We start from the raw sequence: 25,039 nt of genomic DNA, 5'->3' as shown, positions 1-25,039 counted from the left end.
TGCTAAGAGAATATAAGCCTGATTATTGGCGCAAAATATTATCCACGTGAGGGCTGTGCCACAAGGACTACTCGTATCGGCAAGCAGCTTCATTTCGACTCTGTTAACAAGGCAGCAATATAAGTGCCAAGGTTGGAATCCAGTAACGAATATTCTCAGGGGATATACTCCAGAGCTTGTCGGCTCTTGGCAATTGCTTAGCCCTGGATGCCACATGGCTTGCCGATGAGAGTTTCGCATCAGTTTCCTTTTCGGGATTTCAATATCATGTAATAATCACTATCTCATTCCACTAATTGTCACCAAGCACTCAAATGCAAGCTCACATGGTGTGTCATCCAACCTAACGCCGTCCCAGTTCTCAATCTTATCCAAAATAACGCGAAACCAGACGAAAATGATTATAACATTCAGGTGGACACATCTAGGATCTATGTACCCAGTTCACTCCACCAAACGCCTGAAAATGAATCATCCACACATTAACTGAGATCGGCTCTTACACTCGGATATCATCCGCATTCTTTGGTCGGTATTCGGAGAAGCTCTCTGGCCAGAGGAACATCTTCTCTTCGTTGGATGGCGTCGCAGCGACAAACTTCGGAACCTGTTGTGATATTGTCAGCTTCGATGAATTATGCATCTGCAACACCCGAAAATAAACTTACAGCCTGCCTGCTAGAAATCCGCCGCCACATATTAGCCCGGGGGTTGAATCGGGCGGGCTTGCCCACACCCTTGGTCTTCTCCTGATCCTCTTTCATGATCGCTTCTACTTCCCGCTTGACGTCGGAAAATGAGTCGAAACCAATGTAGGGGATCTTGTTCTCAATGCAGTATTCCTCCAACCGCAGGCCCTTGCGTGCAAATAGAACATCTGCTTCGCGAGCAGCCGGGAGGTCGGACACGCCGTCACCAATGAAGATAATGAGAGGGATCTCTCCTTCCAAAGCATCTTCTGCTGCTTGCGCACGACCCTCTTTGATGGACAGCGCCTTGTCGTGGCCAAGCTCTGTTTCATGCCTCCAGATCGGCTTCCACTCAGACCCGTCGGACTTGATTTCTGCATCATTGGCAACAATCTGAATGCGCGAAGCCTGTGGCAAACAGTTAACACTACCCAACCAGACCCAAACTCCCACTCTGAAATCAAATCACCATACCTCTTGCTCTCCCAGGAAAGTGTCCAGCACTTTCTGCAAGACAGGCTTCAATCCAGCACTGATAACATTGAACTCAATCCCCTTTTCGATACAGAACTTGTGAAATTCCTGGAACCCAGGATCAATATCCAGTTCCTCCTGCATCACATCGAAGCCGTCCTCAAAGGGGATCCGTAGCGAACCCCACATTTCCTCGGAGACTTCGCGGAACGAGCGCTCGCCGGATTTGATTTGCTCGTCGAGCTTCTGGCGGCGCTTGGCGCCACATCCTAGGTTATCGAAGAGGACATGGCCTGTGTCTTGCATGAATATCGTTCCATCGAAGTCTGTCCGATAGGTCGCGGATTAGCGGCATGGTCCAAGTGGAGATATACTGATCCACGGCACAAGAAAGCAAGCATTACAAGCAAATGTACAGGGGTTACTGTTCTTTTACATACCTGAGAAGCAGACAATCTTCCTCGTTGTGGTACCGTTGGACGACATATCTAAGGCAGGTGTTCCTTTACTGGACGGGTTGAGAGACCGGTGAAACAGAAGTAAAAATAATGCTAATAATGATGATGTATAGATGGCGACAGCCCAGACTGAAGATATGAGGATATGCCCCTGGTGAAATGGCTTCGGGGAGGATAAAAAAAAGAAGAAAAGAGGAAGACCTTGTGGCGACGAGAAACCGGACCTTTCCAATGACGTACCTTGGCTGTGAAGAAACCGGCAATGATGCGACCACTGCCGACTGAATTGACTGACTAACGGTAGTCTAGCCCCAGTGGATCCAGAATTCCCCGGGGGGTAAGTTGTTGTTGTTCCATCTGGTGGGACCGACAGGGGACCGAATAATGGTGCAGCATGAAGGGGGGTGTTCATGGACGGTGATTGATTGAGAGAGGAACTGTGGCTAATATTGGATCCGATCGGCAAGCCGAGGGTACACTAAACGAAGTAAGTAAAGTTAGGGATTGGATTGGCTTTGGGGGTTTCGCTCTGATTCTTCCATAAACGTCATCGTCCCTTTGGTGACATAACCAATTGATTTGATCTACTACCCTTTCATCCGGTTACGGAAGGTATCGCGGGCCAACTTGCTCCCACATCCACCAGCCACACATACTGGACTGATTGAGCATTGAATACTTTGCATATGCTTTAACTATTAAGGTCTTCGCATCAAGCCTGCACTCGGTTTTCTTCAAGATACTCATGTGTACACATGGCATGCTCGGTTCCGAAGAGCCACCCGCCACAACTATCTTGCCGAGGAGTGGTTCCGCAAATCCGGATGAAGCCGCTCGGTTAGCGCTGGGTTATGACAACATTCCTTCTCCACCAGGTCACTTTACGCCCAACCAGAGGCCGTGCCATCCTTAGATAATATCAGTGCCTACATAGGACTTTCCACGATCCTACAATAAAAATCTCAAAAAAGTTATCATTATGGTATCTGTGGCTTAACTATCTCATCATACTTGCATGCATACATTATAGGTTGGTCACGTCCACACTCTTAGGATATGAGACGGCCATCATCACATTCTATGTATCCCAATGACTATCAACAGCATCTCGCATAGGTAGAGTCTAGCAGGTACCGGAAAGAAGCAAAACAAGTTAAACGGAGGGTCTTCAAAAGCCACCCGAGACCCCAGACAACACATGGGTCGATGAGTGCGAATCCAGGATCATGCACCATGATTGCTCCATCGACTCTTTGCACGAATTCTCTTGCCAAATGCAAAGAAGAGAAATGGAACGGGGATCAAGACCGCCGCAACGCACCCAAATACCGTGATGCCCCAACTCACTCCGATGCCCTGGAACATCGGCTGCACAAATAGAGGGAATACACCTGCTAGGATGGATCGAAGAAGAGTGGTGGCCGCAACTGCGCTCGCGCTGACGCGCAAGAATGTGTCAACCAAATAATTGATTGAACTCTGAAAGATGGTGGTAAACCCGAAGCCCGTTAATGCTATGCCAATGAGTGATGGCCAATAGTTGATGTGAGGCGATGAGGTCCCTACATCTAGTCAATGTGGCACAACAAATCATATCGGGGAGTTAGGGACTGACAGGCGAAAAGAAATAAGCCCCCCGTGAAGGCAACCCCTCCAACCATCATCGGAGGCAATCGTGCTTCGGGCACGGGTTTGCCATTATTCTCGCGAAGCTTTCTAAAGTAGTATCGGTTGTTATAGACGTTGGCTAGAGCCGCGGCGAAGATTCCCACGAGGAGGGCGACAAAGGGAAGGCCTCCGGTAACATGGTTCCAGCCGCGCTTCTCCTGGAATTCAATGGGAAAGCTTTCGAGGTTTACATATAAAATTGCTGTCGAGATCGTAAGTCACCGCATCCAAAACCCTTGCCAAAAATTACTACCAACCGTAAACGAAAGACCCATAGATCGACATGAACAGCCCAATTGGGGTGTTCAGTATCTGGAAAGGACGGATCAAATATTTCTGCGACATTTCGGAAATAGATACGTCCCATTCTTCGTGCTATTGTTTAGTTAGAATGAAATCAACTCGGAGAAGCAACAACTCTCTCAGCATCTGCGCTTGCTCACCTTCGCGTGCAGAGCCCAGTTCTTGCCCTCCAGCCGCAGCCGGCGTGCTTTTCGGACCAACAATGCGGGTGCATAGCTCTCATCAAGAACCAAGAAGTCCAGCACAGATTGCACTACCATCAATATCCCCGTCAGGTATTCCGTCCAGCGCCAACCTAGGCTACTATTAGACACGAAGGCCCCGCCAATGATGGGGCCAAGGCAAGGTCCGCCAACGAGAGTGACCGAGTAAACGACGATGGCCACACCGCGATGTTCTGGCCTCCAGATATCCGCCATTGCACCGCCAGTTATCGCTACGCTAGAGCTGCCGAAGAATCCAGAGAAAAATCGGGTGATCATTAATGTCTGGATATCCTTTGCCGTTGCCGTTCCGAAAGAGAAAATTCCTGCTATGAAATAAGGCTGTATCACAAGTCAGCTCGAATGACTGAACTTGGTGACTTGACGTCTAGAATAACGGTCGCATAACAGGGCACATACCAAGATTGTGACCATTTTACGACCATAAACCTCGCTCAGAGGTGCCCACAGTAATGGTCCTAGCCCGAGGCCAAAGACCAGCAAGCTGATTCCCAATGTGGATACTTCTTTCGAAACGCCAAACTCGTGCGCAATCGGCAGCATCCCCGCCGAATAGATCGCCGACGCAAAGGTGATCCAGCATGTAGTCATTCCATATAGGATCGTCGTGATGGCCTTCTTCCGAAAAGGCCAATTGATGGAACGGTAGGGATCATCTTGGCCATTGAAGTCGACCAGAACATCAGGGGTTGTTGCTTCGTAGAGTAGGGGATGAGCCAAAACCGCTTCGCTTTTGGTACGCTCTTGGTGGTCGAGAGCCATGGTTGAAGTTAGCCCCCAGTTTGGGATGAAACGATAACAAGCAAATAGCGCTACCACGCCTCAGCTGGGGGAATCCCTCCTTTTAACAAGCGTTCATGCAGAGGGGGTCCCCGGACAGACTGGTCTTATGCGCAACCGATGGCCGGAACGGAAGGCTCATGCAGTTTGGTCCGGGGTCGCATAGGCTTATCCGAACCCCGTCTGCCTCAGTCATAGTCCGTATGATCCCAATGACATCGGGCTTAGATTTCATGGCTGACTGGGCTCCTCCGCTCGGTCGCACTTATGACGACCAGAATGAAGATATTGAAAGCCCGCTCTGTGCACCCTCCTCCAAACTAATATCGAATTGCTTTTATCCTTACTTCTTCCTGCCAAACCTTTTGCACGCTCGTACCTACAAAAATGGTAAGGGATTAACAAGGCTAAAATCGTGGTACAATTGTCGCTGGAAGAGCCTCTAGGGATCGTGTACGTGATGGTCTTATGATGTGAGACCTGCAGTATGCCGAAGAAAGGGAAATTGTGTCCCCTGCTTCACCTTATGTCTGATTGCCTGGTGAGTTTCTCGCCCACTCCGGAACCAGCCACTCAGGAATATGGGAGTCATCAAGAAGAGGGAACATTGGCCCGAAATTGTCGCACGGTTCATGAGCGGAGCCTTCGACGTGTGGAACGCCCGGGAAAAGCTCTTCAAAGGGATCCAAATTCCCCGTCAAGAAATCACTAGGAAGGTTCCCTACTACATTGCAGGTTGGGTCGACAGGTGTAGACACATATGTCGTGTTCGTATCCCAGCTCAATTCGGAGCCTAGGACCCCTTGCATATCATCTCGATTGGTCGGTGCTCGCTGTCTCCCTCTGCCAGCAGGGTCAAGCTCCTGCATCTCTCGTATGTACTGTGCCTTGGCCATCAGTCGTCTGATAGGCCGCCATAGGGTACCCTTTCTCCCGCTTTCCTTCATCTTCCAATTGTTATAAACGGTATTGACGTACTCCCATGCGCGGTCACAGTCTGCCGAAGGGGGCCGAGTGCAGATCTCAGAGAGCACAAAGGCAACGGCATGCCACTGAATGTGCGTCTTTGAGTGCCAACTCCAGTGGGCAATTTTTTTGTTTGTGAGAACCAAGCTAGATAGCTTCAGAACCTCAATAGATGACAAGAAGAGTTGATCGCGCACAGGGCCCGATAGATTGTCACCATGTTCCTTCTCATCTAAAGGGTATCGTGCAACTAGCCACGCACGAGCAACCATTAGACGGGCTACGAATGTTGAAGCCAAGCCAAAAGGCTGTGAGGTATCACAGTGCTGTAAATATCGCTCTTCAAGGCGATCGTGTAGGTTCTGCACTAACGCTTCACGTTCTTCCAAAGACGGTCTGCCAGTCCCATTTCTCGGGCCTCCCAAGCCTGGAACCACACAGCTAAGCTTCCACATTGTCTGCATAACCTCACACCTGATAAGACAGAAATACATGCCGGTTACACCGGCCCTCTCAATGGGTAGCTCGCTCATGTCGGCAGTCAGGTCAGCATCTCCAACATTGAGCGGTAGCTTCGTGTCAAAGGCCGAGTCCCGCACAATTGGCTCGCAGCCATGGTACTCTGATGAGCGAGCATCTAGGAGACAAATGTGCCACCACAGCCGCCGGCGTAGCTCTGTCTCCATAGGCTTGAGCCCAAACACGACGCCATCACGGTGGAGACCCATAGCTTGTGCGATGTGAAAGATGAGTGCTGTGAGCGACCATACGGTCCGGGAATCGTCTTCGTTGCGTAGCGCGAAAAGGAAAAGCACGGCGGCTTGCAATAGCGTGACGCTTTGCGTATTTAGCAAGTCAGCACGGGCCAATGCCTGTTCTATGGCGAACATATAGGCTTCTGAAGCATGTGTCTTGGGGACGCCAATAGTTCTAAGGCACTGCTCGGGCTCCATGCTTATTACTGCAGAGTAATATATGGCGAATAAAAGTGCTTCGGTATCCTTATTGAGCGATTCGAGAGACGCAACCGCATCCCAATAGTTGCGAACTAACGTGGGCATGTGGAAAACACGCACCATCGGAGAAACGTTCTCCTGAAACACCCCGAAAAGGGTTACCGACTCAGTCAAGGGTGGATGATAGGAATGAAGCGAATGAGCCAGAGCCCGAAATCCCAATATTGCAGCATTGGAGCCCGTGGGCAAGGGTCGCTCTGGAACGCACTCCTCCGAAAAGGCAGAATCCTCTTCTTCCAAGGGCTCATGTAATAGATCCCGCAGTTCTGCAATCTGTACCATTACTCGTTAGCTCGAAAGCGAACGGATGTAGTGAGGGTCTTGGTCGGGACCCTGACATACCTCATCACCCAGATTCGCCCAGAGGACATTACTGACATAATAGCTCCGTGTTTCATCTATCAATAGGCGGCCTAGATGCTGCTCGATTGGATCTCCGGAGTCTGAATTGCTCGTGCGGGGGACAAATGGGATACGGGAAGTTTCTGACACTCTGCTGTCTGCTTGGGACGATATCGTGACTGGAGCTGCAGAATCAGGAGTTGAGCTTCCCTGATTCTGATGGTACTCAAAACTCCTTATAATAGACTCGAGTCTGGTTAATCGGTGTGACAACTGCGCGTTCACAGCATTGCGGGGCCGCTTAGGAGCTCTGCCGCGTCCAGGGGGGTAGGTGCATTCTACGCCCGAGCGACTGCAGTTGATACAAGGCCGTTGTCGGTCACATTTCACTTTTCGCTGTCGACAGGAAGAGCAAGTGCGGGCGTAAGTCTGAAGTGGAGAGGAAGCACCAGTCGGACTTTGTGGCATTGGGGATATGGCGCTCATCGTGGTTAGACTTTCTGGGCTCTGCGCTCGAAATGTCGTGCAAAAGAAAAGACGCAACTATACGCCGGGCTCCAACTTATCCGAATTCTACTTGCACTCTTTAATGACAAGGAAAAAAAATATGAATTGATGGACTGCAGTTCAATGTTCCGACTGAAGTGAAGTACTACTTACTGCACGTGGGGCCGCCAAGCCGCATAAGCTTATGCGACCCCGACCAGCCGGTCGATGCTGACATACATCACTCGTCCATAATTTCGGACCAAAGATTGCTTCTTCATACAAATGCCTTTGCTTTTGTCTGATGATTGATATTCCGCAACACAAAAGCTGTGGCCAATGACACTCATAATGGCACAAACGGGGCTATTAGGATGTAGCGCTTTAGGTGGGCAGTCATCTATAACAGGTTAGGATTTGGCGTGCTTCTCAAAGGCAGATACATGTATATCTTCCACTTCATTGGTCAGACATCTCATGTTGGATGGATCCGATCAGTAGAGGCTGCTATTCACCCTCTTTCGAGACATTGGACGGCAGACAAGTATCTTAAGTAGGATAGGGGTTCTCCAAATGGTTGAATGTGCCCAGCATTGCCTCGTTCAGCTGGCTGCTGACGATGCGTATTCTGATCAAGGATCAGGGTCAGGCAAACGCGGCTTAAAGAAATGCGAAGCAAGCAAAAATGCTATGGCGAGTCTTGCCATAATACATACCGATCAAGCAAACGTTCCCTCCTGGGCCCAGTCAATTGTGACGACCACCGAGCGTGTAACTTTCTCCAAAGGTAAGTACTAGATATTGCTGTGCGAGTTCACGGGGCGGCTAGGGAATATAATGATCTCGCGGGGGATGTGGCCAGGCCTACGGAGTAGAATGATGAGGAATGTTCAAGAGACATCGGCCACGACAATTGACCACTATTGAGATGATGTACCTGGTGTCGAGGCCCTGCGCTGGGTCTTATGCAAAGCGGTGACCTTGATGGGCACAAATAATCCTGGAAATGTGAGTAATGCAGCAAATACTAGTATATGATATCCGATGAGACTACCGGCTTGTTGAAGGATGGCAGGCTGCCGCGTGCACCTCAACGCCTCGCACCTGCCCGATCGGGTGTTCTCTACTCCACCTACATGCTCTACATGTTCTTCCATTTTCTTTGTACCTTAGTCCTAGCTGACTTCAACACAATCAGAGCAGACCACGTCTTGTCGTTGTTTCATTTGACGCTTAGATTCTATATTAAGCTACACCGATCCTTTATTAGCATACGCATCGTCAGCAGCCAGCTGAACGAGGCAAGCAGGAAGAGCCAGAAGGGAGGCAACAATTTCAAGCAGATGCTAACAGACCCCTACCACTCTTCCTAAGACCGGAAAGGATTTCTATCTCCAGGGAGACCAGTTAATGTAGAGTGGATGCGATTCAACGAAAACACGGCAGAGAGTCGTCAGCCTGGAAACGGGACCCTCTCAATGGAGTGAGGCATATAGATAAAGTCTTTGAACCTCGGTTGTTTGGCACTCGTTTAGTGACGAGGACGCAATTTACTACTGTAGGGAGCGCGCCTGTACATTGGTCGGGAGCAGAGGCCGTTATGAACCAGACGACAATTATGCAACAACAATTGAAACAGCGGTGATTGGGGGTGAAAAGTTATGAAGCAAAGACCAGGATCACTAAACAGACTAAGCCACACAATAGGGCAGAGCAAAGGTGAGCCGAGGTACAACGCGAGAGAAGCAATTCTAGAAAGTCGAAGCCAAGTTGGAAGGTGGAGCGCCTAATTGTCAAGGATGGAGCCACCAGTCTCGGTTAGGCAAGTATGGCCTAGTTGCCTCCACTGCGGCCTGCCTTTTCTGGCAAGACTAGTTCATACGATGCTCCATTTTCTCCCAACCACGCACAATTGACACATAACGGCTCACAAAGTAACACCACACTTACTGTGTACTCGGGCTTGGTCCGTTATCTCAAGAATCGAGATGGCAGACCCTCTTGACCCTTGTCATAACCTCATCCACTAAACCGTACGTATTAGCCCCTCTGATTTGCTAGCCAGTCGGGCCTTGCCCGTGTTGAGCGACAAACACCCGTGCGGTACAAATTTCTCGGGCGTCATCCCCCAGCATTGCGGACAATTTCATCGAGAAAAAGAGTAGAAAAAAGAGGTCTGGAGCATTAATTGGGTCTAATATTATATATTCTATCTAGAAACAAAAGATTTGGTCACTCATCTTCGAGATCGTTCCTGACGTCTGGAATCCAATGGCGCCCAAGGTCTTTTTGCACGCGTTTACCATGCCCGGGGGCCCACAGAGCATAATCTTAGTCTCTGCTGACGGGACTGGCAACCTTTCACGGAGGACAGTCTCATTCACGTAGCCCGACCCATACATCCACCCCTCGGGGGCCGCGTCCAGCATGTACCAAAGTTTGAAGTTCTTGGGATACTTGCGAGCAAATTCCTCCAGCTCCTCGCGCAGCAGGATGTCCCCCTCGCTCCGGTTAGCATAGATCAGACTGATCTCTGTCGTGTCACGCTCGTCCTCGCAAATAGCCCGAATCAGTTGAAACATGGGGGTGATGCCTGTTCCGCCAGCTACCATACCAATCTTGGCACATAGCCCTCGGCTGTAGCGCATGGCTCCTTTGGGTCCCCTGAACTCCACCTCGTCCCCAACATTCAGGTTGGCAAGGTATTTCCCGCTCAGTAGACCGTCAGGGTAACACTTGACGACCAGTTCGAGTCGGCCCAAGTCCAGATTGTTGGAGACAGGGGTATAGGATCGGCTCACTGTGTTACCATCAATAATGGCGCGGATGGCAACATGCTGTCCAATGGGAAGGCCAATCACCCCTTTCGTATCAGGCAAAGCGAATACAAATCGGTACACATTGGGTGACAACAATTCTTTCTGGACCAGGGGTAGACGCTGGTATTCTTTGGAGTCGAGAAAGCCCTTCGCCATGTGAGGGTCTGCCCGGGCCACTTTCCGGGCTTTGATATGCGGAGGATAGCGCATGAACCCATGTTCGATCTTCATCATTTTGGCAGCTTGGCGCGCCACTACGCTGCCAATTGCGCAGGAGAAAAGCGTGGCTGCGAGGAATCCATTGGCGAATCCACCGCCTGGTAGTCTGATTCCACTGAACTCTTGTGGCATGGCACTACCAAGAACTCTTCTCATATTGAAAACTCCAGGACTCTTCCGATTCAGAACGTAGAGCAGGGTCGTTACCGCTCCTAAGGCCCCAGTGACTGCTAGGAGCGATGAACGATTGGTTGCTGGGTCTTCGGTCTTCTCTGGCTTCTGGGCAATTACACGGACTGCCTTTGGAGGAACAAACTTTTTAGCGTCCTTCAGGGTACCGATCAAGTACTCCTGCAAGATCTCCCTGGAGTCTTCCGAATGGCCGACATCCTCGAAATCTGCGGTGGCGTCAGTGCCTGCGGTCTCAAGGAGAATATCCACGCCTCCTGGATGATCCTGCAGGTACTCGGTGATGTCAAATACTATGTAACAGTTTCAGTAACCCATCATGTGAACTCCTCGAAAGCCCTTACCTTGCCCGTGGATGGCAATCCAGATGTCATCCTTGCGGTTATGCTTGGCAACATCGGCCAATGTATACTCGGCAAGCTGGGAATCAGCTCCCATTGTGGCTGTTGAGTCTAAGGGTACAGGTTGGGCCATTTTTATTTGAATGAGAATTGGTGAAATGGTAAAGGATAGCCGTTCTGCTAGGAGGGAACGAAATGAACCAGGGCTCTGGCATTATAACTGCCAATTTTTTTTATTCCGAGGTATAGCAGCGGTATGCGTCTAATGAAGCGCGACATAATAGTCAACTTGATACCCACATTGCGTTGCTAAAAGTCTCGCAACGCTTGGCTCGGCCGGCATCATTTCTTCGGAGATTGGCCACGTCTGACGCTTAACGACCCGACTGGAGGGTCGGCACGGCGTAGCCGATGAAGCCACCCACCTCTTGGTTTGAGCCTGCCATAGCCTTCTCCTTTTCATGGCAGAAACTCCTTAGCCAGTGGGTCTGGGGTGGCGATCGTTGTCTTCTTTGCAGTTAGTTCGAGTTTTCGGTGATAGCGACTCACGAAACAACCGAGGCAGGCACCGAGGCCTTCAATGTCTATGCGCACAAATGTCTTTGAAATGAACGCAATTCGTGCACTATCGCTGAAACTAGAAACCTTTCCATTTCGTGCTATGTGGATAGCGAATACCATGACCGGTCTATGTGGGTTCATTGTCAGTCTGGGTCATTCGCCCTGATTTGTCTGTCGCATCAGGGTAGTTTTATTAGAGATAGTACGTACTCTCTATAAAGCTCTACGATGACCCTTGGCAGGCAGAATCTCCCCAACCGCCCGTCGAGAGATTTTTAACAACCATTCTAATTATGTCTGCAAAGCTTTTTCATCTCCTGGGTGAGCCCGTGGCAACCGCTCGGGAGATCGAAGTGGACTCATCGCTAGATTATGATGGGCTTAGAAACCTAATCGCTGCGCATTTTGCGATAGTTGACCCCAATGGTACCAAAGCTCCTATCTCTCATTGTCCTTTTCCAGAATCACCTCCGAGCTGACTACTTTAGGCATTGGCTTTCAGTCTGAAGACGCCGTCTTCACCAGTGTGGCTGAGATCATCGCTTCTGAAGCCCCAATTAGTATCGCCATTGATGGGAAACCAGTGAGAGAGGTCCCGGGGCCAAAGGGGCTTCCGATAATTGGAAATTTCTTTGAGATCTATCCCGATCACTTGGGCAACCACCAGCGCTTGTTTGAGCAGTACGGGCCTCTCTTCAAGACTACCAATTATGGCCGCACGGTATACCACACGAACGACCCAGAACTCAGTGCGATTGTTTTCTCGGAAAGTGATTTCTTCACTAAGAAAATCAATGAATCCCATCCGCTTCATGCAATCAAAAACAAGGAAGCGGGTGTGTTCCTCGGCGACACCGACACACCTGAATGGAGAACTGCCCATAAATTTCTCCCTCCCGCATTCGGACCAAAGGCTGTCCGTCATTATGCGCCAGTCATGCAGCAGACGGTAGAGGATGCCTTCAAAGTGTTTGATGCATTTGATGAGCAAGGCGAAGCGTGGAATGTCTATCAATACATGTTGAAGCTTGGCTCTCAGGCGGTTGGAAAGCTAGTCTTGGGCATTGACTTCCAACACTTCTCCAACATGAATGCACCCCCGCATGAATTGATCCTTCTGATCGCCGAGTCCCTTGAACTGAATAAGAAGATCACTGCCAGAGGTGACTGGTACGCCAAACTGCCCTTCGGAGACCCTAAACGCCTTCAACAAATCCGTGGTCGGGTCTGGAACATTGTCGACGAGTCCATCCAGAACGCTAGTCGTGGTGGAGTTGAGGATCTCCCACTTCAGGATGCCGCCCTAAAAGCCCATAACATGATTGGTGTGTCAATCTATAGCTATCACCTTCCAGACAGCCGCTAACTGCCGAACAGACTACGCTATCCGGGCGACGGATAACAAAGGCGAAAAGTTGCCCAAAACGAGCTTAATCCAAGCCCTGGTTGTCGCAACTGGAGCTGGCTTCACCACCACCAGCTCGCTGCTGTCATGGTTGATTTACAGTCTCGTCAACTACCCTGGAGTGCAGGATAGGCTTTTGCAAGAGCTCGTGGATAACGGCATCGATGCCGATACGCAAATCACCGCCGACCTGACCGACCGTCTGACATTCATGGACAAGTTCATCAAGGAAACCCAGCGCCGACACAACCCGTCCTACCAACCCGCGCGTACAGCCAAGGTGGACATGATTCTTCCTGGTGGCTACAAACTGCCTGAAGACTCGGTCGTCATCGGCGCACTTCATCACCTTCATAACAATCCCGACGTCTGGGACAACCCGACGCGTTTCAACCCTGACCGATGGGATACTGAAGAGGTCAAGAACCGACACAAATCGTCCTACATTCCCTTTGCGGCCGGTCCTCGGATGTGCATCGGCTTCAACTTTGCTCTGCAAGAAGTTAAGGTGTTCTTGCCGAAACTGGTGTACCGGTACAAGTTCACCAAGGAGACTGATGGCCCAATTGAGTACGATCCTATGTTCCAGCTGATCAGGCCGAATAACCTGTATGTACGGGCCGAACGGCGCGTTAAGTGGCCGCCGAAGACGGAGACTCCTATGGCGACCGCATCGCTTTGAACAGTTACTGAGCGAGGGATGAGAGTTGGAGCCTTCGTTGAGAGTGTTTTGATGTGCATTGTACTTGTAAATAGAATAGCGTTTATATTGTCCCTATATCACGATAGATTTCTCCTTTTCTGATTCTCTTATTTCCTGTCGTTTTACCCTTACAAAAATAAAGTCAACCAACACATCTTGGTATCCCGATAAGGCCAGACGATTCAAAAAAAGAAAAAAGCAAAAGATCAAAAAGACATCTCCCCGACTGGGAGTCGAACCCAGGTCTCCCGCGCTTGTTCCCAGTAGGGATTGACAAGCGGAAATCATGACCGTTAGACCATCGAGGATGTTATATGCTGTAAATTAAAATTTAATGTTATACACAGCAGCATCCATGAGCGTAGGAATATCCATGGTTTGTCTGTTTACTGTCCATCGGTTCGCTTAACTTTCCCTCTCGCGACTCTGGATTATCTGCGTTGTTAACTGAATAATTGACCAAGGAACCACAAGTTTGCAACGTTATAGAACTATTTTAGTTTCATATTGATAAACATTATAGCTACTATCACTTTTCTTTTGTGTGTAGGTAACGACGTTTAGATGAATGAAGTCTGAAAAGGCTGACTTCTCCTGTAAGGCTGAGTGTCCATCAGCCCTATTAGTGGGCCACCCTCGGTAGTTATTACTCATCTGGCTATTATGGTACCTACAACTACCTACCAGCTGAATGCTCCGTAGTATAATGGAATGTGGAACACAAGAAAATATTCAAAAATTTGTAAGGAGGAGCTAAATTCAACATCGGGCTTTTTGGTCGTAGTTCGGCATAGAAGAGACTGACTGTCCTGGTGTAGCTACAACCGGTGAAGGTCTCAGTGAAAGAATAGCTCTTCCAACATGGAACGAAGAAGCGAAAAGAGTCAATGTAAGGCACGAGAGACTGGGATATCATGTACTATGACAACGAAGGAGAATGAGACCAAAATAGAAGTAGAATGACGTGGACAGAGGAAGGGTTAGTGCGTGTTATCCTGGCCGAGACATACTAACTCCCAACATGATTTGACCAAAATGCTGGGCATTTCGTGGAGTAATTACTTCAGAGCAAGATGAACTCCTTCTAACTTAACTGAAGGCTTAACTTGGATGCAGGTCCAATTGGAGGCGTTGATGGCAGGCGATTAATTGATGTATCTGGATTGGACCCTGGATGGGGTGCCTGGCTGCCTGGAGGAGACGATCTGCAGAACTTCAATCCCGCCTTCCCGTCCCCTACATCATTCTTCTATTTCTACTCTCTTCCTTCCCCCTCTTCGCTCTCTTTTCCCTCCCTTCTCTCCATCCTTTTCTTCTTGTCCATATTTACAATTGTATATTTACTACCATACTTTCTCAATTGAGGGGTTAATTGCCTGTTTTACACAAGGGCGCATTATTATCATGTCGGCTCCGTCCGATCCACCTTCCTCCGCTTCTTCGCGAGGAACGCGTGTGCATCACCGCATTCTCGCTGAACTTGGCCTGACTTCAGTCTGGCAATCCCCCCGAGATGTCAAACTGCTTTGCGCCCAGCGCTTTGTGCGTCTCTTCGCTTACGGTGGTTCAACTCTAATCCTGGCTGCCTATCTCTCGGCATTAGATATCTCCGATGAACGCATCGGTCTTTTCATGACCTTGACCCTGGTAGGCGATGTCGCTATCAGCTTCCTCCTCACTCTGTTCGCCGATGCCATGGGTCGCAGGGCCGTCCTGGCCCTGGGCTCAGCTTTGATGGTGGGCAGCGGCATCCTCTTTGCTTCGGTCGGCAATTACTGGGTCCTTCTGGCGGCGGCCGTCTTCGGTGTCATAAGTCCGAGGTGAGTTCTCCGAATTCCGAGCGAAACATCCGACTATTTATAGTATCCCCGACAATGTCTGGGCATACAGGCTTACAAACTCAATAACAGTGGAAACGAAATTGGCCCCTTCCGGGCTGTCGAAGAATCAACTTTGGCCCATCTGACCCCCAAAGAGATCTTGAGCGATATCTTCGCTTGGTACTCGCTGATTGGCAATGCGGGCACCGCCCTGGGCATGATGACCGGTGGATGGGCCATCAACCTGCTTCAGGTTATCTGGGGATGGCCCTACATCCCCGCCTGTCGAGTCATCTTTTTTGCCTACGCCGCTATCGGCGCGCTCAAGTTTCTCCTGTCTATTGCACTGAGCTCCGCTGTCGAGGCCGAGAAGAAGAAGCCTGCGCAACGGTCTAGTAGTGAGGGTGAAAGACAACCTCTGCTGGGCGATCAGACAAGCAACGCCGCCCCTCAAGAGCAGCCGCCTCAGAAGAAGAAATCGATCCTTTCTTTCCTCGGCGATTCCGAGGTCGTCTCCTTGTTTCTGCGACTTGCGATCCTGTTCGCATTGGACTCGTTCGCCTCTGGACTGGCATCTCTGTATGGCAACTCTTTCAAGGCTGTCCCAGAAACCGTATAGTTCGATGAGACTGACATGTCGTATAGGTCGTGGATGACATACTTCTTTAAGCGCAAGTTCTCCCTCCCTGAAGGGTCACTCGGATCCATCTTCTTCACAACCAGCCTTATCTCTGCGGCCTCTGTTCTGGTGGCCTCATCCATCGCCAAGCGCATTGGAAATGTCAAGGTTTGCTCTCTCCAAGATATATATCCTTTTCCGGAATCTGGCCACTTTTTGCTGACTACTGCAGACCATGGTCTTCACTCATCTTCCCTCCGCTATTTGCCTGGCACTCATCCCAGTTCCTTCGGTTCTCCCGCTGGCGCTGACCTTTTTGGTGCTCCGCGCCTGCTCTCAAACTATGGATGTGGCTCCTCGCTCGGCCTTCCTTGCTGCAGCGCTGCCGCCGGACCGTCGCACGGCTATCATGGGATCGATTAATGTCGTCAAAACCTGTGCCCAGAGCCTTGGACCTCTGTTGACCGGTATCTTGGCTGATCGAGGTGTCTTCGGGCTTTCATTCACCATTGCGGGTATTTTGAAGGCTGTCTATGACATTGGCATGCTACTCAGTTTTGCCGGAAAGGAAAAGCAGCAGCGGCGACCGGCACCAAGAGATGAAGATGAAGAAGCCGCCTAAAATTTCTAGGCAGACTTTAAGGGGTTAGCCTTTCAAGGAAGTACCCTTGCAGGATGAAATCTTGGACCATGGAACAAGTCCTCCTGGTATGGATATACTCTCTGTAAAATCTATCTATATATCCTAATAACCCTATCTTATTTATCTATCATTGAATGTACAACTAAGGGAAAGTTAGATAGACAGAAAGATAGGGACTGGGATAAATGAAATGCTAGCTCGCCTGCAACCCCGCATTTCGGCCGATCCCAACCCGATTGATTAGAACTCAGTATAGGAGAGACAATCAGTCCATGCAGTCCGGCTAAAAGACCGAAGTCAACAAACATAACTTGCGATAAACCCGAACCCCACTGAGGGGGAGAGGGGGAAAAGAACTCGCACCAATAAATGGGCGTCGATGGGGTTGTGTTGTCTTTTCCCCGCAAATGGAAAGAGATGATGTAGATAAAACACTGGTTTTCCCTGTTCCCGCTGTTTTTGCGTACTGTGTGAGGGTTAACTCGGATTTTTTTGGGCTCTGTTTCTAGACAAAATGTCGCGGTATCTGAGAGCATCTGTGCTCGCACTCGTCGGATCTACTACCCTGGCGGTATCAACCAGCACTAGCAATAGTAATGACTGGTGCCAGTCATCCTGGTCAACAAATACATGCCAGCTTTTCACACAGTCAATGGATTACCTCGATCGGATATACGATGCTTCGGCGGGATATGTCTATGATCCGAGTGCTGCGACGGCGCTGCGACACGATACCAGGACGTCCGTGTGGTATGCCGTGGGATTGTTGGCTCGGGATCAAGGAGATGATGTAGCTCAGGCCATGACTATCATTCGAAATGTGATAGATGCGCAGTTCAAGGATACAACTGATCAATGGTGGGTGTGATTGGCATTTTGGGAGACATTTCCCCCTAAATATAATAATTGACTAACCGGCGCGGCCTATGCGTCTCACACAGGTATGGAGACTACCAGCAGTACCCCGAAGAACCCACAGTAGGAACCCCAGCATACCCGCCCATTATCTACGATACCTGGGACCCCAACTGGAGAGAGTTCATCGGCACAGCTTTTATCATTGCGCTCGAGGAGTTCCCGCATCTGATCGATGCAGATATGACGCAGCTGATGCATGCCTCGCTTTACAATGACACTACCGGGGATAGTTATCGAGTTGGTGGAGTGGATGATGATAATTTGTATCCCTCGTATACGAACCCGGTGCGTGAGGAATCATCAACTCTTCATACGAATAAGTGAGAGTAAACTGCTGACTAGTTGACTGCGCAGTCCTTAATGCGTGCCATCATCACAGGCTGGACGGGACGCAAACTTGGCGACCAGAATATGACAAACTCCGGCGAGACGTACGCACAGGAGATCATAGAGCTGTTCGATCGCGCAGACACGCTTTCGGAATTCAACAGTGCCACGTACACGGGCGTTTCCCTGATTGCTTTGACCATGTGGGCCAAGTACGCTGCAGAGGACTCAGTCATGAAGGGGAAAGGGAAGGAGATGTTGCAGGATACGTGGGACACCATTGGGGAGTTATATCATGCTGGGTTGAAGAACCTCGCTGGTCCCTGGGATCGAGCTTATGGTTTTGATATGCAAAAGTACTTTGGTATCATGTCGGGACATATTTGGTCGCTGGTCGGGAAAGAGACTTCCCCTGTTATTGATAAGGTGAGCAGGAACGGGAGAGGGGATCATTACTGCGTTTATTGGGTCTGGGCGCTAACAATCGATAAAACACCAAGGTGTATATGATGTCTCATAACTCCGACTTTTCCATCTCACCCCTGATAGCTATTCTGTCCGACTTTCATAACTCGCTTGTCCCGTCATCGGCCATCCAAGCCCTGAAAACCTTCCCTGGTGAGCATACGGTCAACACTTCCGCTTACTCTATTCCATATGACTCCTCCCCGCGACAGGTGACTGCGTGGCTGAGTGAAGGCATCAGCATTGGAGCAGAGACCTTCAATGAGTCTGTCGTCGGTGGCCCGGCCATTAATCCATCACAGTTTAACCCGGCTGTCATTCAGTGGGATACTGGGGCTGGAGTAGGGTGGATAACAGTGGGTTATCCTTAAACAACGATACTGATTCTCAAAAGCCATGACTAACATACATTCCACAGCTGTACGCGACGGAGCCGGCTCTGAATGCCGAGGTTGGACCCGGTTATCTGAACCTGACCTATCCGCGCGGAACGTCGGCCTCTCAATTCCAGTTCCTGGTATCTCCTTTTGAGACCCAGAGGAATGTGGCCAGCTGGGAGGATATTGTCGGCCTGGATGTTACCGTGTCGGGCAATATGGACCCGAACAGCCTGAACATCTCGTATAGCTTGAGCGACCAAGTCATCAAGTAAATAAAGCCTCTAGCGCCTTGTTTGTTTGGTGGCCAATAAGCTAACCAAATTTCTATAGTGACTTTAGGTTTTGGAACTTCACTTATTCCATGCCGGCGAGTAGCACCGCCATTCCACATGTCCTCCTGGAGGTGCAATTGCAAACATGATATGATATATACGCCGCATCTCTATATCTACTCTTTCGATGGCGAAAAGGACATTGGAGATGGTAGTAACAGAATAGATGCCCGTTTATACCCGTCTGTATATTCCATGTCCTTTTTGGGTCGTCGGCTATGTATGTATTGTATGTCTTTTGGCTAGTAGTAAGTAAGCACTACTAGTTAGTTCTCTGGAGAGTTTTCAATATACATACAATACATACAGTCTTTGAAAGCTGGATAAGCCCACCTTAGCTTGCATGCAGTAAGTATATCATTGATCTATTTATTCTATCATATGTGTGGTTGATTTCCTGGGTACGGTATGGATCAATGAAATGAAGAAGGCCGGGCAAGAGTAATGATACTCCGTATGATGTTGAGACTTTCACTCCAGCCAGGGTCAGCTGATCCTTTGCCTTGACAATATGTATAAACAAAAAAAATAGATTTACAGGTGAGGGGCGGTTCATCACATGTACACCCAGCCTCGACTCATTTTACTCCATGATCTCCAGGTTTTCCGCAACCGTAAACTTCGCCCCAGTCTTGTTCTGAATCTCCTCGACCTCCACGCCCGGGGCCAATTCCGTCAACAAAAGCTCACCCTTGGTCCGGTCTACCTGAAAGACGCACTATAGTCCGCTGTTAGCTCTGCCTTTCCTTCCCTGAAAGATTGCTGATTGCCGTCATCGGCCAGGGCTCTTTTCCCACTTACCAGTTCGGTGATAATAGTGCTGACACAGTTGGCGCCAGTCAAAGGAAGGCTGCATTGGTCCACAATCTTCGGAGATCCGTCCTTCGCCGTGTGGCTGGTGGCAACCACAATCTTGGTCTTCTCGGGGTTGGAGATCAAGTCCATGGCTCCTCCCATTCCCTTGAACACCTTGCCGGGAATCATGTAGTTCGCCAGGTCGCCGTTCGCGCCGACCTGCAAAGCTCCCAAGATCGACACGTCTACATGCCCGCCGCGAATCATTCCAAACGACTCGCTGCTATCAAATGTGGAAGCGCCCGGTACCAGAGTGACGGTCTCTTTGCCGGCATTGATAATATCCGCATCAAGTTCCTCTTCGGTCGGATAAGGTCCCATTCCCAGGATACCGTTCTCGGATTGGATCCAAACCTTTACGTCTTCGGGCAGAAATGAGGGGGCCAGTGTAGGAATACCAACACCGAGGTTGACATAGTAACCCTGCTTGAGTTCCCGAGCAGCCCGCTTGGCGATCCGGTTCCGCAGGATAGTCGCAGCGTCCTCTGCCTTCTTATTTGCCTCATCACCCTTGTCAGATCGCAATTTCTTGATTTCGATATGCTTTTCATCGGTTGCGGGGACGATTCTATCAACAAAGATTCCCGGTAGATCAACATCGTTAGGGTCGATTGAGCCAACGGGGACAATGTTCTCGGCTTCCACGATGGTAAGGGCTGCTGCCTTCGCCATGATGGGGCCGAATGCCTTCGTAGTGTAACTAAGACACATCATTAGCATTTGTTCGTATATTAGAGAGCGTTGAAAGAATGCCTACCGGAAAACACAATTTCCTGCAGCATCTGCCTTCCATGCTCTGAGAATCGCCACATCCCCATTGAGTGCAGTCTCCATCATAAAAGTTTTGCCATTGAACTCCCTTGTCTCGCGGGGCTTGCCATGCTCGAGCACCTTTCCGGATTCGTCTACACGCACCGGGATCTCTCCCTTTTGAAGCAGAGTATCTGCCAAAAAAATGATTCAGTAAGTTATATCATGTATCCCTTAGTGATCAAAAACTCACGAACTCCTGTGGGGGTATAAAACGCGGGAATCCCAGCTCCTCCAGCACGTAGTCGCTCGGCCAGACTGCCTTGTGGACACAGTTCGATGGCAATATTTCCCGTCAAGTATTTCTTCTCCAGAGCTTTGTTGTTTCCCAGGTAGGAAAGTATGAGTCTGTTGACCTGTCCCGCTTGCGTTAGGGTAGACAGCCCGCCCTTCCCAGCGAGACCAGCATTGTTCGAAACCGCCGTCAAGGAATGCAAGTTGTCGGCCCCTCTGCGATGTATCGCAGAAATCAACGTTTCTACAGTAGAATTTCTTTGTCAGTCAAACTGTATCTGGCAAAGCGCGAGGAGAGACCTTACCTGCGACACCACATAGGCCGAAGCCTGAACTAAGAATGGTTGACCCGCTCTTCAGATCTGCTACGGCCGTATCCGCATCTTTGAATAACTTTGAAGCAGCACGATCAATCTTCGGGGCCCGCGGAGCTTGCTCATGTGTAGAAGTTGAGTATCTGGCCCGGCTACCGGCTTTAGTAGCGGGAGGCGCATAGAGGCTCGTGAGTGGTTGCGACCGTCGATAGCATTGCGGACGGACAATCAACCTTCGCGACAAGACCAACGCAGATAATCGAATGGTTGCCATTTTCCCTCGTAGCAACAGAATCAGTTGAATAGCAGTCGAAAAAGTGTTGCAGAGGCTATCCAGTCAGGAAAAGCAGGAAATCGGGCTGGTTAATATGGGAAGCTGAGAACGGCACCCCTCGGCACTCGGCGCTACTTCTAGTCGCCGAGCGGCGGAGCTCTCAGACCCTTCGGTCGGAACCAGAAATGAGATCATTCATCGATCCGCGTAGCCACCGATCTGCGCGCAAGCCTTCACCCATTCAGAAGCCAAAATCTGCCGCATTTCCGACGTCGAACCAGTCCCAAGTCATTAGGTCATCCAGTGGGACGTCAGGCACAGTCGTCCCAAATGCAGTCCCAGCCCGGTTCACTGCGTCTATGATCTGGTCATCGGACATGGCAGAAAATCTGAGTGGTTCAGGCCATATAAAAGTCGACGGTATCGAAGATGGCTGTGTCCCGGAAGCCACCGGGCAATACCCATCCAAGTCTGGCGGAGGTTGTAGGGCCCCCGTTTCGACCAAGCCCCGCGGTCCGTTCTGGGAGCCTGCGCTTACAGGAGCGCGTCTGACAAGCGCCCTCAAAAAGCGCCCATAGAGAACAGAGGCGCCGTTTCTATGGCGGGTAGTAGCTCCAATACGCTCGAGGACCCCTGCAGTTTCCTCGATCAGATTATGAACACTTGGCGCCAAACTAGACCTGCTGTCTTCTGGCATGACGCTAAGACTAAGTGCTGAGCATGCAGCAAAGGATATCATGATGACTGTGTTGTTGGGCATAGACTTCAATCGCGCCTCTCCTTGTATAGCTGCTCTCAAGACGTTTAGTGCAGAAGAAAGGCCGGCGGCACGAAAGAATCTTTTGACTTCCACGGGTGCTGTAGGGTGATTGATAACACCACCATATGTCGATAACCTCGTATGCGTTACAAGAATCTCCACATAGGGTGGAAGGGAGCGTGCTTGGTGTAGATTAGCCGTTTGTCCAATGGTTAATGCGAGCCTGTCACACCCCTACAAGGGACTTACAGTGACCTTCTCCTATCTCAGGCGCCCATATCTCATACCACTGGTCGTAGAAGCTTTCAATCATATTCTTGATCCTGGGAACACCGTGAGTTATTCGCGTGTCCACAACTTGTGGGATGCACACGTACGATTGCGCTACCTCAGACCCGGCATCTGTGACCTGATGACTATCGCAATTGGCTTTTACTCTGAGGAAGAGACCATCCTATTCGCTCCGGTTAAAAAGGTCCTTTCGTACGCTTGAGACCGCCAGTGCACTTACCAGGTTCCGTCTGAGGACAGCCATCGAATTCATCGGGCCATCGCGCGAGTCCGCAAAATCGGACACATGCCACTTATCGCAATGGTTTATAAGGGCAGTCGAAGGAACTGTATAGCTTCGTCCGCGAGCTAAACATACACTGCAAGCCAAAGGTTAGACGGGTGCTACACCTATGTATAAGACGCTACCGCCATTCCAGCCAGACTCCTCTACATCACACTTCACGCATGTCACAGCCTGCCGCCTATCTTGAAGAAGGGTAAGGCTTTCTCCTTATAAAGTACTTCTCTTAGTACGGGCAGAGGCTCTATTATCTGTAGTTTTGATTGATTTCAAGCCCGAGGCAGTATGTTATACTTCAGATAGGTAATATCTCCATCAGGAAGATGGAAGGTCCTCTGCCTGTACTAAAAGAATTACCCTATAGGGAGAAAGCCTTAACCTTCGAGGTAGGCAGCAGGGTGTGGCATGAGAGAAGTGTGGTATGGAGGAACCTGGCTGGTGTGGTAGTAATGCCTCCCAGGTATAATAGCAGAGCTTCTGGTGGAATGCTTACCCTCTTTCGAGAACAAACAGCGCTATCCAAGTTCTCTCACGCCTTCGAAGAAGTCTTCGGCCCCATGCAGATGTCGGTTCTACGCCATCAAATCGGTCCATGTATAGAGCTCTCTTTGCATCGATAGTCTCGGCCTTGGCGAGTCTCCTAAGTAGGCTCGGCTCAAAGCTAGATGATGGAAGCACAATTTTGTTCAACGAAAGATCCAAAGCAACAGCTAGAGCCATGGCAATGTAGGAACATGTATCGTCATCTCCTAAGCAACTACCGGGCTCCATCCATGGAACATTTACCATGAAGGCTAGGACGATCTCAACAGATCTGTGGCGTCGGACAATGACATTCTGGGCCAGTGTCTTGCAGTGTCTAGATAGCCGCTTCGACAGTGCTGTAGCAGATGGCAAGAACAATGCAGCCGCGGCCATGATAGAGGTGAATAGAAATGCGGATTGGGTCCGTACAAACGAGACAGTATGGACCAGGGGATCAAGGCCCCATCGAGTATGTGCGAGGTTCTGATAAAAGCTGGCATCAATGATAAGTAAGCTATGAAGGCACAAATTTAGTCAACGCAGCCTGGGCATACAAAGTGAAAAGCGATTCGGCTTCACTCGGAGTTACAAGACCGATGTCGATTGGGTCTATACCCGGGCCAACATCTAGACTTGCCCTGATGGGAACAAAATATGATTGCGCGGTAGGGTCGCTTCCTTCGGTGCTGTTCTGCAGCATGCCTGATGGCTGAATTGTTGAAGGTGGCCATTTGTGTGCACCACGCACCTCGGTCGGCGATAGCTGTAGATCAGAGGCACGTGCGAGTAGTTGCAAAGGATTCTCTGCGTCATCTAGAGACAGATTATCGCCGATGTTATCCCGGGGCGAATGGTACGTATAGGACCGGTCAAAATCTTCGGACTGGTCGTCTGCCTCGCTATGTAACTGCTGTTCGCGTGTATTGCTGAGCATCTCTTGAAGGTCTGATATGAGCTTTTGGGCCGCCTCAGACCCTGACGCATCACTCCGCGGTCTCTTTATGGCCTGTTCAATCTGATGTAATGCTTTTTCAAGGCCTTTGCGTTTGCTGATTTTCACCATGTCAGCTTGGGGTCCTTGAAAGATCAATACATTTAGCGCGTACTTTTTGACCCCTTTCTGTCTACCGACATGGTGACTGGGGATGATGCATTCAACATTGGCCTGTTTGCATCTGCTACACGACGCATCATCCTGGCCTCGATTGCACCGGACCTTGCTTTTCCTACAGTTCAAGCAGGCGGCTTGTCGACCATGAGATGCTTTGTTGGGATCCAACGCAGCGGAGCTATCCATCGCCTGTTACAAGAGTTAACTCAAGCAGCTTTGTGGTTATGGGGTATATATAGCCTTTTCGCTATCCCAACGTTCGTGGCTGGGCCTTGGAAACATACTACCGGCTCATGAAGATGACACGGCCCGGATCAAAAGTGGCTCAGTGGCTGATAAATGACGATCACGGAAACATATCTTACGCGGCATTCATAGACAGCGGCGGAACAACATCCGGAAGGAAACGGCTGTGGCTTTGGAAAAGTGTTTCAG

General features: G+C 49.9%; 9 protein-coding genes and 1 non-coding gene across 10 annotated transcripts; 3 read left to right on the top strand and 7 right to left on the bottom strand.

The window, feature by feature from the left end:
- Positions 1-499: 499 nt before the first annotated feature.
- BO79DRAFT_159491 (putative 2,3-diketo-5-methylthio-1-phosphopentane phosphatase) lies at positions 500-1,649 on the bottom strand (the record flags this gene model as incomplete). Its single annotated transcript, XM_025678954.1, has 4 exons — positions 500-607; positions 669-1,097; positions 1,164-1,489; positions 1,604-1,649. The coding sequence occupies 4 exons, from the start codon at positions 1,647-1,649 to the stop codon at positions 500-502; spliced, it is 909 nt and encodes a 302-aa protein (XP_025534838.1).
- Positions 1,650-2,845: 1,196 nt separating this feature from the next.
- BO79DRAFT_276314 (MFS transporter) lies at positions 2,846-4,578 on the bottom strand (the record flags this gene model as incomplete). The annotated part of the gene is made up of 5 exons (XM_025687740.1): positions 2,846-3,183; positions 3,237-3,491; positions 3,547-3,664; positions 3,733-4,137; positions 4,216-4,578. 5 exons carry the CDS (start codon positions 4,576-4,578, stop codon positions 2,846-2,848), a joined length of 1,479 nt encoding a protein of 492 aa, XP_025534837.1.
- A 527-nt stretch (positions 4,579-5,105) lies between these two features.
- BO79DRAFT_276309 (Zn(II)2Cys6 transcription factor) lies at positions 5,106-7,521 on the bottom strand. Its single transcript, XM_025687739.1, has 3 exons — positions 7,147-7,521; positions 6,921-7,074; positions 5,106-6,851 (listed from the first exon to the last, which is right to left on the bottom strand). The coding sequence occupies exons 1-3, from the start codon at positions 7,404-7,406 to the stop codon at positions 5,121-5,123; spliced, it is 2,145 nt and encodes a 714-aa protein (XP_025534836.1). The 5' UTR covers positions 7,407-7,521; the 3' UTR covers positions 5,106-5,120.
- Positions 7,522-9,619: 2,098 nt separating this feature from the next.
- BO79DRAFT_276302 (putative cytochrome b5 reductase) lies at positions 9,620-11,071 on the bottom strand (the record flags this gene model as incomplete). Its single annotated transcript, XM_025687738.1, has 2 exons — positions 9,620-10,926; positions 10,978-11,071. 2 exons carry the CDS (start codon positions 11,069-11,071, stop codon positions 9,620-9,622), a joined length of 1,401 nt encoding a protein of 466 aa, XP_025534835.1.
- A 686-nt stretch (positions 11,072-11,757) lies between these two features.
- BO79DRAFT_276296 (cytochrome P450) lies at positions 11,758-13,622 on the top strand (the record flags this gene model as incomplete). Its single annotated transcript, XM_025687737.1, has 3 exons — positions 11,758-11,961; positions 12,024-12,860; positions 12,913-13,622. Exons 1-3 carry the CDS (start codon positions 11,829-11,831, stop codon positions 13,620-13,622), a joined length of 1,680 nt encoding a protein of 559 aa, XP_025534834.1. The 5' UTR covers positions 11,758-11,828.
- Positions 13,623-13,861: 239 nt separating this feature from the next.
- BO79DRAFT_t246 lies at positions 13,862-13,951 on the bottom strand. The gene has a single exon. It is a non-coding gene; the product is annotated as a tRNA-Asp (tRNA).
- Positions 13,952-14,952: 1,001 nt separating this feature from the next.
- On the top strand, positions 14,953-16,906 carry BO79DRAFT_290793 (putative MFS transporter). The gene is made up of 4 exons (XM_025688927.1): positions 14,953-15,463; positions 15,554-16,042; positions 16,109-16,250; positions 16,315-16,906. The coding sequence occupies exons 1-4, from the start codon at positions 15,048-15,050 to the stop codon at positions 16,702-16,704; spliced, it is 1,437 nt and encodes a 478-aa protein (XP_025534833.1). The 5' UTR covers positions 14,953-15,047; the 3' UTR covers positions 16,705-16,906.
- A 471-nt stretch (positions 16,907-17,377) lies between these two features.
- Positions 17,378-19,362, top strand: BO79DRAFT_290792 (uncharacterized protein; the record flags this gene model as incomplete). Its single annotated transcript, XM_025688926.1, has 6 exons — positions 17,378-17,583; positions 17,667-17,928; positions 17,998-18,396; positions 18,471-18,791; positions 18,854-19,083; positions 19,146-19,362. The coding sequence occupies 6 exons, from the start codon at positions 17,378-17,380 to the stop codon at positions 19,234-19,236; spliced, it is 1,509 nt and encodes a 502-aa protein (XP_025534832.1). The 3' UTR covers positions 19,237-19,362.
- A 368-nt stretch (positions 19,363-19,730) lies between these two features.
- On the bottom strand, positions 19,731-21,634 carry BO79DRAFT_159446 (3-oxoacid CoA-transferase; the record flags this gene model as incomplete). Its single annotated transcript, XM_025678952.1, has 5 exons — positions 19,731-19,865; positions 19,949-20,702; positions 20,760-20,946; positions 21,006-21,290; positions 21,352-21,634. 5 exons carry the CDS (start codon positions 21,632-21,634, stop codon positions 19,731-19,733), a joined length of 1,644 nt encoding a protein of 547 aa, XP_025534831.1.
- A 74-nt stretch (positions 21,635-21,708) lies between these two features.
- BO79DRAFT_60426 (uncharacterized protein) lies at positions 21,709-24,877 on the bottom strand. The gene is made up of 7 exons (XM_025689480.1): positions 24,600-24,877; positions 24,048-24,542; positions 23,462-23,986; positions 22,906-23,044; positions 22,772-22,848; positions 22,644-22,717; positions 21,709-22,576 (listed from the first exon to the last, which is right to left on the bottom strand). The coding sequence occupies exons 1-7, from the start codon at positions 24,788-24,790 to the stop codon at positions 21,876-21,878; spliced, it is 2,202 nt and encodes a 733-aa protein (XP_025534830.1). The 5' UTR covers positions 24,791-24,877; the 3' UTR covers positions 21,709-21,875.
- Between the last annotated feature and the right edge of the window lie 162 nt (positions 24,878-25,039).

The sequence above is a fragment of the Aspergillus costaricaensis genome (genome assembly GCF_003184835.1).
Source record: "Aspergillus costaricaensis CBS 115574 unplaced genomic scaffold BO79scaffold_46, whole genome shotgun sequence".
In the NCBI taxonomy this organism is placed as follows: Eukaryota; Fungi; Ascomycota; class Eurotiomycetes; order Eurotiales; family Aspergillaceae; genus Aspergillus; species Aspergillus costaricensis.
Note: the sequence above shows the minus strand (reverse complement) of the source record. Positions and strands in the feature narration are given on the sequence as shown.